The sequence below is a fragment of the Xyrauchen texanus genome, chromosome 14 (genome assembly GCF_025860055.1).
Source record: "Xyrauchen texanus isolate HMW12.3.18 chromosome 14, RBS_HiC_50CHRs, whole genome shotgun sequence".
NCBI classification, from domain to species: domain Eukaryota; kingdom Metazoa; phylum Chordata; class Actinopteri; order Cypriniformes; family Catostomidae; genus Xyrauchen; species Xyrauchen texanus.
The window spans coordinates 35,681,440-35,695,461 of record NC_068289.1 but is presented as its reverse complement, the minus strand read 5'-3'; the positions used below and the strand labels follow the sequence as shown (position 1 = coordinate 35,695,461).

General features: G+C 36.8%; 1 protein-coding gene across 1 annotated transcript in view; it reads right to left on the bottom strand.

Annotated features, from left to right (window-relative positions):
* clasp1a (cytoplasmic linker associated protein 1a) overlaps positions 1-14,022 on the bottom strand; it is a 110,514-nt gene that overhangs the window by 36,623 nt on the left and 59,869 nt on the right. The window contains exons 9-22 of the mRNA XM_052142484.1: positions 12,800-12,943; positions 12,393-12,469; positions 11,680-11,772; positions 11,424-11,569; positions 10,606-10,741; positions 9,662-9,732; positions 9,097-9,156; positions 8,560-8,637; positions 7,971-8,138; positions 5,882-5,928; positions 5,314-5,484; positions 2,971-2,994; positions 1,963-2,070; positions 869-895 (exon numbers count right to left, since the gene is read on the bottom strand). Of these exons, the coding sequence (XP_051998444.1) occupies positions 869-895; positions 1,963-2,070; positions 2,971-2,994; positions 5,314-5,484; positions 5,882-5,928; positions 7,971-8,138; positions 8,560-8,637; positions 9,097-9,156; positions 9,662-9,732; positions 10,606-10,741; positions 11,424-11,569; positions 11,680-11,772; positions 12,393-12,469; positions 12,800-12,943 (1,350 nt within the window). The remainder of the gene's footprint in view (positions 1-868; positions 896-1,962; positions 2,071-2,970; positions 2,995-5,313; positions 5,485-5,881; positions 5,929-7,970; positions 8,139-8,559; positions 8,638-9,096; positions 9,157-9,661; positions 9,733-10,605; positions 10,742-11,423; positions 11,570-11,679; positions 11,773-12,392; positions 12,470-12,799; positions 12,944-14,022) is intronic.

Below are 14,022 nucleotides of genomic sequence, written 5' to 3'. Positions count from 1 at the left end.
CAAGGAAATAGCATAAAACAGCATAATGAATATATATATATATATATATATATATATATATATATATATATATATATATATATATATATATAATAAAGAAAAAAGTAATTTCCCCAACAATTGTCTGAACATTAACATTTGTGAGCATTTTTTTTTCCATTGATGACTCTAAGCACTCCTTAATTCACTTGGCTGGTTTGATGAGAAACAGCTCAAGTTCATGTAGATAAAATCAACTCAATGTTGAGATATGTGTATGCAAATATATGGAGAAGATAGTACAGACAAACACAAAAACATCTGTAAGACAAACAGGGCGAGCTTTGATCCAAGTCTACATGAGTTGTATGGGAAAAGTAATCTACATGGTATGGCCACGAGTCATGACAAAATACAAGTGACAGACACATTATCAAAAATATACACATTTGCAGAAATACATCCAAGCAACAACAAATAACCTACTCTCAGACTCATTCTCAGAGTAGAGGTATGGTAAACCCAAAAATAAAATTTCTGTCATCATTTACTCACCTTCATGTTGTTCAAATCAAAATGACTTTCTTTTACCCATAGAACACAAAAGTGGATGCTAGGCATGACTAGGCCTCAGTCACCATTCACTTTCAATGTATGGGAAAAATATGCAATAACATCTCCAAGATGTCCTTTTGTATTCCACAAAAAAGAGAGAAAGTTATTCGGGTTTGAAACAATATGGGGGTGAGTAATTGATGACATAATTCTCATTTTTGGGTGAGAGCAGGACATGCGACATGATGGTAGACATGTGACTCATGCAGGGTTCAACTTGAAAGGGTGGTGGCAGGGTCTTGAAGGATCTTTATTCTGATGAACAGGGGCTTACCACTAGTGGGGTTAGCTGATCTGGATCCTTGTGTATGAAGGCGAGGCACCAGACAGGTGAAAAGTAGCCAGTTACAAAAGACACTTGATGTGACGCATGGTTATCCAGCATGCACCAGGCAAGATGTTGTTCACTCGTGCTCTAGCAACTTAAAGGTATAGTTCACCCAATAAAGGAAAAGAATGTTAGCCTCAGTAACAATTCACTTTCATTGCATCTTTATCCATACGATGAAAGTGAATGGTGACTGAGGCTGTCATTCCGCCTAACATCTCCTTTTGTGGAGATGGAAAAAAAGGAAGATATGTGTTTGGAGTAAATGATTGACATTTTTCATTTTTGGTTGAACTGTCTCTTTAAATCCAAAATCCCTATTATACCCCAGGGTTAAGCTCTCAAAAAGTTAGCCAAGCATGCATTTAATCATAGATAGTGGCTTCGACTTTAAATGTTGCAATAAACTTCATGTTCAGCAGGGTGCCAAACTGAACTGTGAAAACATTAAAAACAAAGCCAACAGAGACAAAACTGATGAGAGTGGTGGCAGGCCAGTGGTAATTGCCTGAGCTAAATAAAGGTTTAAGGTTTAGTCTTAAGTGATCCTAAGAGGGTGAATCTCAGAAAAACATGTCCGTGCCACATTACACCCATACAAATTCATTTGATTTTTGGAGTCGAATAACAAAAGAAAGAAATTAGAAGTTACAGTGTTCTTGACAGATTTTGTGCAATTCACCTAGGAACTGTAAAGGTCACAAACCTATCACCATTGAGCCATTAAGCAGGGTATTTAAATCCACACTGCTCCAGAGAAACAGTAAATCGCTTTGAATAAAAAGGCACTAGTTTCATGAAAGTTTAAGCATTTCAAGTAGTTTTTTGAAAATATGCGTTTGAGCACAAAGGATAATGGGTCAAAATACAGGAGGAAAACCTAAGAATCCCTACCGACATTTACGCTGGTTCCTGAATGCTAATAATATAAATCAAACTAGCAACTTTCCATACACCTTTTAGGCCATTTTGAGTGTAGTATATGCTTTATTGAGTATCGTAGCTGGGGAATGGAGGTGAAATACTATGCAAATACTTACGCTGGGACTGAGACACTACTTTAGCTCTGCTTCGACCACGGCTGTCTGTCACAGTACTGCTGGTGCTGACCGTACTGCCTGAGCTCTGCCTCCTGGTGCGCACACGACCTGTGGGTGAAAGACGGTGTTAAAAAGGAGATACAGAATGTGTGAGAGAAAGACAGAGATTTAAAGTGACTGACACAGAGAGAAACAGACTGAAAGGTTAATTAACGACAACAAGGACAGGGATACTGAGGACAAACATATTGATTCACTAATATTGACTGGAAGGACTTACATGACATGCTGCATTAAACTAGTTGGTGTTCAAATAAAAGCAACACCAGAATATTATTGGTTTTAGAGTGAAAGTAACAATGGCTTTCAAATTAAATCTATCAAATCTAGAATAATTTTTAGTCTTGTAAAATCGACCCAAATTATGAAATTAAGTTTTGATGTAACTTAATATTACCTAACCCAAACCCTAACCCTAACCTAACCCAGTGTGAAAATTATTTTAGAGGAAACCCTAAATTAAACTAATACCACACCTGCATAAGTGTATTAAAATGCAGTGCAGGGGCTGTTCACACCAAACATGTTTTTACGTCTTTCTGCACTGTTTAAAAATAAAAAAAAAAGGTTTTCTATATAAACATATGCTAGACAGACATCTTTGACCATTATAATGCTTATGTTGTGTTTTGGGTGCTGGTCCCCCAATATGGAATGTTGATGTGCTAGTGTACCATCTAGACCAGCAACTAAACCAGCACTAATCAGCATAAACAGCCTAGATCAGCATTGGAATTGCATGCTGGTTTAGATGGTATTTTTAGCAGGGTACTGTCAAGAGGATGGGGGGTATATCATGCAAAAAGGTCATGCAGACCACTAGTATAGTCATACCATCAGTTGAACAGTTATTAATCGACAAAGGGTACACAAGAACATTGTTTGAATCCCTCCAAAAGAGAAATCTGCACATTTGTCCACACAAACACATAAACACATACATCTTACCATCTATTTTACCAGGTGCACCGTCTTTGGGGCAAAACACAAAAACAAAAGCAGGGGAGTGCAGGGTGGAGAGGAGAGGCATAAGAGGCAGAGGTTAGAGTCAGTTAAGCCCATGGAAGACAGGGATCTGCTCACAAATGGGCCTTGCATGGAAGCACACGGGACCTACTGAGTGTGACTGCAGGTAAAGAGATATAATCTACTGGATTATTTATGAGAAACCATGGGATTAGAAAGCGGTGCAGATAAAACATTAAAAGAATAAGAGTAATAGATAAATTAGTGGCAAGTTCAAGAATAGTTCACCCAAAAATGAATATTTTGTAAATATTTAGTCACCCTTATGTACTTTTTAACCCTGAGAATTCAAAGAATTATTTTCTTCTGTAAAACAACAAAAGATAATTGAGCCATACAATGAAATTCCCATACAATGAGTACAAATTATTTGTTATTTTTTTTGCCAAGCTTCAAAAAGTTAAAAAAGGCACCAATTACAGTACCATAATTCAGTGTCAGAAAATGAACTTTTCATAAAGGGGCAAAAATTGCCCCTGGATTTGATTGCAATGGGAATTTTTTACGTTTATGATCATGCCATTCTTTTATTCAGATTCTTCAGTTTAATCAAGTTATTTACATACATTCTCAATCTCAATCATTCGATAGAATATATTTACTCCTACCCATCAAATTCTTTTAGATTGTATAATGTTTATAAGAGAGAGGCTTAGAAATAAATATTAAGAACTATATCAGATGTTATAACTGTTTTTTATTTTTATGTGGGTATTTTTTGCTCACACATTTTGAATTTCAGGGGCATTTTTGTCACTTTTGGTGGCATTTTTGCCCCGAGCCCCCCTTTAATTTCTGACCCTGTAATACAGGTAGTTAGGGCTGGGCGATATGGCCAAAAATACTATCACGTTATTCCTTTTAATATGGTTCAATATCAATATTTATCACAATATATAGTCACATTTGCAATTTTTTGTTTACATTTCCAAATTGGCAGAAGAAGAATGCATGCTGATTAATAATGCAAAATTTAGAAGAAAATGTTTTTTGGTCTACAGGCACTTTGGAACCACGGTAACTTAAGCGTTGCCTTATGTCTACTCACATGCAGGGAAAAGAGGAAAAGTGTGCGGAGTGGGACAGGGCATAAATGAAGCGTGTTTGGAGCTAGAGAAAAATATTCAAGAATACAGCGCAGAAAGATCAGATCTGGTGTACACAGCACTGTTGTTTTGTCGCGCTGATCACTAGATAGATGAGAGGGTGCATCCATTGTCATAATGTCTTGCTGTCCAGATGGTATCACTCCGGGGTCCGGATTCTGTACGCTGACCAGTGTAGCCTAATCTAGCAAGGCAACTAACATTAGCTTTAACATTAACTTCATACAGTATGAGAAAGCCAAACTGCTTGCATTTTAGCAACATGCACCTGACCATCTAGATGTAGAACATTCTCAAAAGCTTAAAATCGATATTGTGGATTTATTTTATCTTTATAAATATCGAAATATTTTTATCACCCAGCCCTACATGCAGTCCATATAACTTGTACACTATATTCCTACATCTTCTGAAGACATACGGCAGCTTTGTGTGAAGAACAGACCAAAATTTTAGCCCTTATTACTGCATAATCTTCCCCTCTGCTTCAGCTCACGATCTCATTTGAAGTCCCGTTTCTGACCGAGTCTGAATGTGATTTGTGAGCACCAGCGAAGGGGAAGATTATCAGTGAAGATTATCAAGGAAAGATTATTGGTCTGTTCCTTATACAAAGCAATTCTACAGCTTCAGAAGACTTGAAATAAAGCACACAAATCATTTGGACTACTATTATGATACTTTAATGGTACTTTCTGTCCATTTTGAAGCTTGGCAGCAAGAATTCTTTTTTCTTTTTTAATGGAAGAAAACAATATAAGGGTTAGAAAGACATGGATGAACTATCCCTTTACAGTCATCGAAGCAGAATATTTAGTGGAAGAATATTCTGACTGATGTGTTACAAAGTGCTCCAACAAGCTCTTTTCCCTCTGTTGAACAACTATCAATGGGAAAACTAAAAAGAAATCTATTTACTAAAATAACCAGATTACACTTAAAAAAAACCTTGAGGATAATAAATGGTAGAACATCAGTGACACACACTCCTCGTTTGTTCCTCATCAGAGAGCAGTTTAATAGCATCGATGGTGCCCATCAGTTTTATTAATGGGCCACTGCAGCCATAAAAGCCACTGATTTTTATGGGTATTTTATTAAAATTCCTAATTAAGGATGAGCGAGGAGCAAAGATTGATAGAGTGTGAGCGGGTCTCACCCAGAGAGGCGTAGGAGCCTGGAGGCAGGGCCGCTGCAGAGCTGAAGGGAGATGGGGAGGTTGCGGTGGACATGCGGGATTTGGCACTGGCGGCGGCGTTCACGTCTACGTCGCTGCGGGAACGCTGGAGGGTGCTGGGTGTGGAGGACACCCTAGAGCCGATCACTTTACCTGAAGCGAGAAAGGGAAAGTAAGCACATTACAAACATTACAGAGGAGTTTGATGCAAAATTCGATGCACACATTTGAAGTGCATTATAAAAGTAATCCATATGACTTCTGCACTGATCTAAAAATGTTAAACAAATCAAAACTATCCTACATTTGAGCTTTTTCAAAGTAGCCAGCCTGTGCCTAGATTCCAGCTCCGCCTACTCTGGGTATTCTCTCAACCAACTCATGAGGTGCATGAGCAGCTTTTTCAAAAGTATTAACATTTCTTCCCATGTAAGGTTTTTAAGATCATAAGAAACATCACTTCAGTCCATTTGCATCTAAACTTTTGAATGGTAATATATGTGCTTGTATACAAGTGGAAAGGAGGAAAACAATGTTGCTCAACACTTACTTCTTGTAACAGGGGCTCCAATGACACTCTTCACCGACAGCGGCCGACTGTAGGAAGTTAGACAGAAAGTGAGCATAAGGTGTACATTAAAATCATTGCAATATTCACAATATTTCTTAATTTTATAATCACCATCAAAATCATCACGAATATATCATGAATCTTCAATATGTCACACAGTCCAACAAATCTAAAATAAATGCATTAATATCTGCTTTTAAATCACAACAGCTTAGTGCCAACAATCACTCAGCATTTCAAATGTTAATTTGCTTTTAACACCTTATTAGCCAGAATTTTGCTTGCCATTTTTATAACCAGGACAGCACTGTTTGGTGCTTTTATGTACAGAAACTGATACCAGATTGTGATAATTAGAGCTGTAACTCATCACACTTGTGCTAATGCAAGATGATCTCACTCTTTGCACAACAGCAAATGAATATAACAGATGCTGCAGTCTAATATTTAAGATGACATCACTGCTTCATTTCTAAAGGGGACGCAACATGCTAGGAAAGACAGTCATTAATCTGTGTACATGCTCTGTCAACAAACGCTGATTTTAAATCTTTCACCAGATTTAACATGAACATAACTCAAGAGTTTTTGATAGCATGATTTAGCTTCCTAACGTAAAAAAGCATACTGAGTTATTAGTTACTAAGTGATTACCCAACTCTGGTAGAAAACATCAAGATACATCTGGAATGTTCTCATCATCTGATCTAAAATCACTATCTATAAATTATAAAATCTGTTTACAGTATATATAGTAGGGTCCAAAAGTCTGAGAGCCCACTAAATATCTTTCATTTTTTTATTTAAAGTTTTTTGAAAAATTCAAAACAAAGAAAAGTAAGTAAAGGTAAATGGTAGAAAATATTCTGCACTGATCCTAGCTCATGTGACAGGTTTTGCACAAAGTCCATGCCAGCTGGAGCACAAGCTGTCATTACAGCAAAAGGGGACAAAGCAAACAGCAACAACTAAGAGATTCTGAATTTCTTGTTTTCATAATTTTTCAATTCAACAATTCACCAAAATTGTTAAGCTGCAATAACATTCAAATTTTATTACAATTAAAATGTCAATAAAAATTAGAATAATGTAAAATAAAAGCATTTTCACTAGAGGTCTCAGATTTTGGATCCCGCAGTATAGTCAGAAAAAAATGCAAATATGAATTAATTTGCTTTAAGATTATTGCTTTGACCGACATTTTTAACAGATATTAACAATTTTCGACTTGATTTTTTAAAGGGATTGTTCACCTAAAAATTTTAATTCTCTCATCAATTACTCACTTTCATGCCAACCCAGATGTGTATGGCTTTCTTTCTTCTGCTGAACACAATTGAAGATTTTTAGAAGAAGATTTCAGCTCTGTTGGTCCATACAATGCAAGTGAATGGTGAGCAGACCTTTGAAGCTCAAAATATAATATAATCACATAAAGGCAGCATTAAAGTAATCTGCTACTAAAGACTGCAGTGGTCTTTTGAAGGGATGCAATCACTTTGGGTGAGAAACAGATCAATATTTAAAACCTTTTTTACTATAAATCTCCACTTTCACTTTTAGAATGTGAAGGTGGAGATCTACAGAAAAAAAAAAACTTAAATATTGATCTTTTTCTTACCCATACCTATCACATCACTTCTAAAGACAAAGATTTAACCACTTTTTTGCGGTCCTTTTTGTGATTTGTGGAGCTTATAAATCTGGTCACCATTTACTTGCACTGAAAGGACCTACAGAGCTGAATTAATCTTCTTAAAATCTTTGTTTGTGTTCCGCAAAAGTAAAAAAGTCTCACACCTGGGATGGCATGAGGGCGAGAAAATAATGTGAGAATTTCCATATTTAGGTGAACTAAATTCAGACACAAAAGACTTAACATTTTAAATATTGATTAAGTGAGGGGCTTTGAACAAGTTTATATTGCAACTAAATCAAGTCAAATTTATTTGACTAGATTTATTTATTAGCATTTCACCAGAGGATAGTGATTAATGTTTAAGTTGTCAGTGTTTTTAAAAGCAGAAATAAAAAAACTAATTTCTAGTGAAATGTTGTGATGTCTCACTTGAGACTCTCCTGCGAGCTTGATGAGGAGCGGTCCGACTGTGGTAGAGACACTACACTATCAGAACTCTTCAGGTGAGACTGAAGGGCCTTCTGATATGTTGACTCCAATGCCTGAAATAGGTGCTCCGCCTCCCGACTGTAATGGCCATGGAATCCCCAGTAACACCTGTGGAAGACATAAATATAAATTAACTTTCATGTTTTTCCAAACCTGTTTGATTTTATTTTTTACATGGAACACAAAATATTATGTTAAGGATAATGTTAGCCTCAGTAACCATTAACTTTTATTGCATTTCATCAAAACAATGAAAAATCTCTTTTTGTGTTTCACGGAAGATAAATATCATAAAGACATCAAATGACAAAGTACAGTAAATGACCGAATTCTAATTTTTGGCTGAACTGACCATTTAACTAGCTTAACCAGAAACTAGCTTTATCAGAAAGACCATTCTGGTCCACCAGCTAGAACAGCACCAAACCAGAAACAGCTAGTCTTTTCAGCAGCAACTACAAACACATATTTTAAATAAACTACTACTGCGTCTAACCAAGTACTCAAATAAATTGCAAAAAAGACTTACTTTCTGGCCACAGATCTGGCTTCTGAGTCGGCATCATGGATCCCCTTCTTGATGGTCTCAGTGAGAACCGCCACATGCCTGGGGTAGTATGGAAACATGTTAAGTACACTTTCTTGTAGTCTCCTTTTATACTTTCTGGACCTGGAGCCAGAGCTTCTTCTCAGTCCTCTAAAGGTGGCACAGTTGAAAAGAGAGGAGAATGCAGTCCGGCTCTCCTTATAAAAGAGCTCTTGGCACTATTGCCATGGAAACGGCTGGGACACATGGTTGCCACACATCCTTGGCTCATTAATTCCCCCCGCAAAAAGAATCATTAGTTGCCCATTCAGGCAAGCTTTGATAAGTAACAAACATTTTCACCAGTTAAATGTCACAAAAACAGAAAAGGGAGGGGGGGCGATCATTTTGTCGCAACACAAATTCATGCACAAACTAAGTTCTATAAGAAACACCCTGGGGAAAAAGGAATTCCCCAAACAAATAACTGCACCTTCATGCCCACTATCGTATCAGTCATTTCTCACTCACTGTACTCACCTCTCTAGAGTGTGCATCTGCCATTCTTGCAATAACAGGTCCAAAAACTCATAACACCGTCTGATGAGGATGAGAAAGATAAAGAATTTTATTGGAAGACAATCGTTTTAAGTTTCTCCTTTGCAAACTCTGTTTAAAGGAAACGTTCACCCAAAAATGAAAATTCTGTCATAATTTACTCACCATCATGTCGTTCCAAACCCACGTGACTTTCTTAATTCAGTGGAACAAAAATAAAGAAATAATGAAGATTGTGCTGGTTGCTCTTTTCCATGCAATTACAACTAATTGGGATTTAGGTTTTAAGCTTCAAAAAGGAAGCAAAAGCAACATAAAAGCATTAGAAAAGTGATCCATATGACTTCTGCACTATATACCTAGACTTCTGAGGCATGTTATGCTTTTTGTGAAAAATGTGAATAAAATTAAGTTGCTATTGTGTTTCACAGAAAAGTCATATGGTTTTTTAAATAACATGAGGGTGAGTAAATTATAACAGAAGTTACATTTTTGAGTCAATTATTCCTTTACTTTTAAATAGATCACTCAGGGAGGTCAAGCTTACCTTCGAACAGCCACGGATTTGGATGTGCAGTTACTGGTGATGATCGGGATAAGGCGTGGGAAATGTGTATGCTGGGAGACAAAACAAATTGTGATTAGAATTATTGACTGCAGAATATCACAAAATTTTGTCACACCATGAAAATACAGGTGATTATGCATGATTATACTTTTCAGAGGGCCGACATTTCTGTATTTAAAATCCTTTTTTTTTATTGATTTCATGTAATATTCTAATTTTCTGAGATTCTGAATTTGGGGTTTTCATGAGCTGTAAGCCATAATCATCAAAATTATACCAAATAAAGGCTTGAAATATCTTACTTTGCTTGTAATGAGTCTATATAATATATTAGTTTCACCTTTTAAGTTGAATTACTGAAATTAATGAACTTTTGCGCGATATTCTAATTTTTCGAGTTTCACCTGTATACTTCAAGACAAAAAAGTTATTAAAAAACACTGTGTGATGAAGCTCCTCTGGGCCCACTGAAGATAATCTGGTAAGAAGCATGCACACATTAGCTGTTCCAAACTCTAGTTAGCTACCTACCAAGAAAGCGTTTTAAAGTGCCAAAATGTCTGTTTTTTTTGGCCAGATTCTAAATTTTATGTATTCTCATCATCCAGAAGAAGAAATTTTGACTATAAATATTTATATTTTATTCAGTACTGAATATGCACCTTGTTTTTAAGATGCTGTGTCAAGTTTAAAATAACTTAAACTTTTTATTTGGTCTGTGATAGCCTCTCAGAAGGTAGCAGGTTATGTTGGTAGCAGAGAGAAAAGTCTTAGTTTTGGAAAAGAGCTATTTTAAGTTGAGGCATAGTGTCATCTACCTCCAGAGTGGATTTATGTACTATAACTTGTGCAAATTGAAAAATGAAAAAGAAAGAAAACAAAACAAAAAAAAAAAAATCAGTGAACTTTCCATCAGGACTCACTCTCAGGATGAGGCGGATGGCTACTACTCCTGATGTGGCCATAATTTTGGCACTGTTGGGCACCAAGTTGAGCAGCGTAGGCATGATGCTTTCGGCTCCGTGGTCAAATTTATTCCCCAGCACTAAGGACAGATGCCTGCGAGACAGCAAAACCCACCAATCAACAAGAAACATGACGGACGATACACTGACTTCAGGTCTAGACTAAATCTATCATATTCATGTGAAATTAAGGCATGGAACTTGTTTAGATATTCATCATGTAGCTGCACTTTAGCAGAAGAGCTCTCCTGCATGCTCCAGTAAGCTCAGTTTCACTTCACTAGAAACACATCAAGACCCCGTATAATTAAAGACTGACACTGAGCAATGCTCAATCCCAGAGACCCGCAAAGCAGCTTCAGTTCCAGTTTAAAACTACATCGAACATCTAAACCGATGAGATATGAGATACCAGATAGATTATGTATGATGGAGGGCCTTGAAGACAGAATTTGTGAAATATTTGCCTACTCTTGAAGTGAAGGGCCTTAACAACTACTCATTTTTGCAAATAGACAAGTTTTCTGATTACCATTCTTCAGATTCTCGACCATGTAAATAAAGCTTATGACTGAAAACAAGTTCAAAACAATCAGGTAGTGTGAAAACGGTATACAGGACTCATTTTGGTTTCTATATCAACAAGAACACTGTTTTAAAAAGATATTCAAACAGAGACTGTATATATATATATATATATATATATATATATATATATATATATATATATATATATATATATATATAAAAAGAAGTAGAGAAGAGTGGCTTCTTACCCTAACGTGATACAGGCCTCTCGAACCACTTGGGAACGAAGATCTTTAGCCGAGAGCTTTAAGGCACCTTCTAAAAGCCGGAGATGTTGAAGGAAACCCTCGTAATTGGTTGCACCAGCCAGAACCAGCGACCGCACTTTCTTCAGCTGAATACATGATACAAGATATCCATAAGTGCCACTTTGAAGACACATCTTTCAAGCTGAAGTCTGCAAAATGTTGAAAATAGCAGTGAAAGTGAATAGCAATAACTTACAGCGGTGACTCTGTGTTCCCAGTCTGTCTTCTCATCTGATAGTACTTCACGGATCTTGTTCATCGAGTCCTCCAACTCCTTACTAGAATATATCTGAAAATGGAGAATACATCTATTTCTTGCCTTTTGTGTTTGCAGGATAAACAAAACTCTGACAAATGACTAAGTTCAGGCATGAAACTCTGTATGGCATAAGCCATAGTTCTTTGAACTTGTTATCTGTTAGCCAATCAGCTTGTGGTTTGTCAAGCCAATTGACTCACATGGTGTAAGCTGATAGGTCCATTGACATGTAATTGGGTATCCAATCAAATTGCGTACTCTCTCTTACCTAACATTTACATTTGCTTAGTATGCAAGTAATCCAGTTTCACTGGAGCGTGCTGCAAGAGTTTTCTCTGAAACCCTCCTCCTCCCCAGCTTCACCTGTCTAGATCTACTACATGGAGATTGTATTTATGTCTAATTTTGCAGCAGCATGTCTTGTGTTTTTCTAAATGTACAGCAGCAGCATGTCCACATGCTTAACTCAGTATGTCTTTGTCTGTTCTAGCAGTAGCAAGTATCCGTTCTTAATGTGGGAAGGACGTATCAACACGTCCTTCCCACATTAACATGCAAAATCTTTTTAGAGTTGTTCTGACTAAAATTCCATTTAAGATGAAAATCGAATGTCACATGCAGCATTCAACCTCTTTGCAGGTATGCTTTACCTGAACTGCAGGTGCATCTTCAAAAGCCTTAATGAAATCCTCCTCATCCACAGCTCCAGCACTGACTCCATCCTTCCCTGAGGAACAAAATATATTTTTTTATTACAATTTATCTGTCTCAGTTTGAATAGCTGGACCCTCAACTATGAAAAAAATAAAAAATAGCCAATAATGTGCTATTAAAAGCTCTGTTTAAATTATTTTGTACATAGCAATTCCAATCGTAATGTTATCATGATTTTACACAGATTATTTATTTATTAAAACAGTAAAGAACATAGTAAAATATTTTAGCACAACCCAACTAATATTCATGAGCTAACCCTTCATAACTAGCATGTCCCCACCCATTACTAATGCCACTATCCCCACCATTTTTTATTACAAAGTGAAACCCATGGTCTCACCTGCAACCCTGGATCCAGAGGCAGAACTGGGTCTTCTCATTGAACCCATGCTACTCACTCTCTTACTGTTGGAGAAGCCCTTAGAGGAGCAAGAGGAGGAGGACCTGCCTCCATCCACAGATTCCTCGTCGTCAAAGTTCTTATCTGCGGAGGACACAAACAAAATCAAATCAAAAATTGTCACCACTACCACATAAGCTTTACTCGTAGTCAAAAAGGCAGGTCAGTCACAGACAACATCATCAGTCTGTTCCAAAATCGCAGCATGGATCTGAAGACCACATATTTTCAAAATTGACTGGTCTGTTGTAAGGAAACCCTTTAGAATTAGGGCCCACCAGACTTCAATCAAATGTGTTTCTTATAAACAGCTAGATTGTCAAAGCTATGGTTTGGGCAGGACACATAAAAGCTGTTGGCTCAGTGGGACCAGGTTCGAGGTGGATCTGGGTCATGTTCCACAATCCATTTCCTGTCAATGCTCTACTTTCCAATAAATAAAGGCAAAAATCCCCAAAAAGAAACATCAAATCATGCTATATACAGTTAGCACAATGGAATGGAAGACTTATTTTTGGACTGATGTACAAAATCTGCTAAAGATTTTCTGTCACATTGTTCAGAAAATATATAACTAGAGAAATTCGTAGATTAATATACTGTGAGGGGACTCTAGAATTAAGTTGATGTCAACTCAAAGTGAGCGGATGTTAAACATTCCAGCCGTCTGGGAGGAAAGGGATGGCAGACCAATCTTTCAGAACAGGAAAGATCTACAGGATGAGTCTAAAATCTGCTGCCTAATTGTTACGGAGTACTACGGTTGTCATGATCATAATAAAACCAACACACTATATAATATTAATATGTATATTGATATTATATAGTGTGTTGGTTTTATAATATCAATATGTATATTATTATTACTACTATTCTATTGAACATTAGAATATTATTATGCATAAAATAAAAAGTAGTTTCAGCGATTAATCGCGATTCTTCCTCGAACGTTTCCGAATCGATTCTCAAAACATTCAGAATTGATTCAGAGTTCAGTTTAAACCGTGGCAGTGCAGTGGCACACAAAAGACAGAGTGAGATGCTAGAAACATACACTAATCAGCCACAACATTAAAACCGCCTGCCGCCAAAGGTCCCAATAGGGAAATCTAGGGTCCCCTTAGTGCCGTCAAAACAGTGCCAACCCGTAACTCAGAATAGCA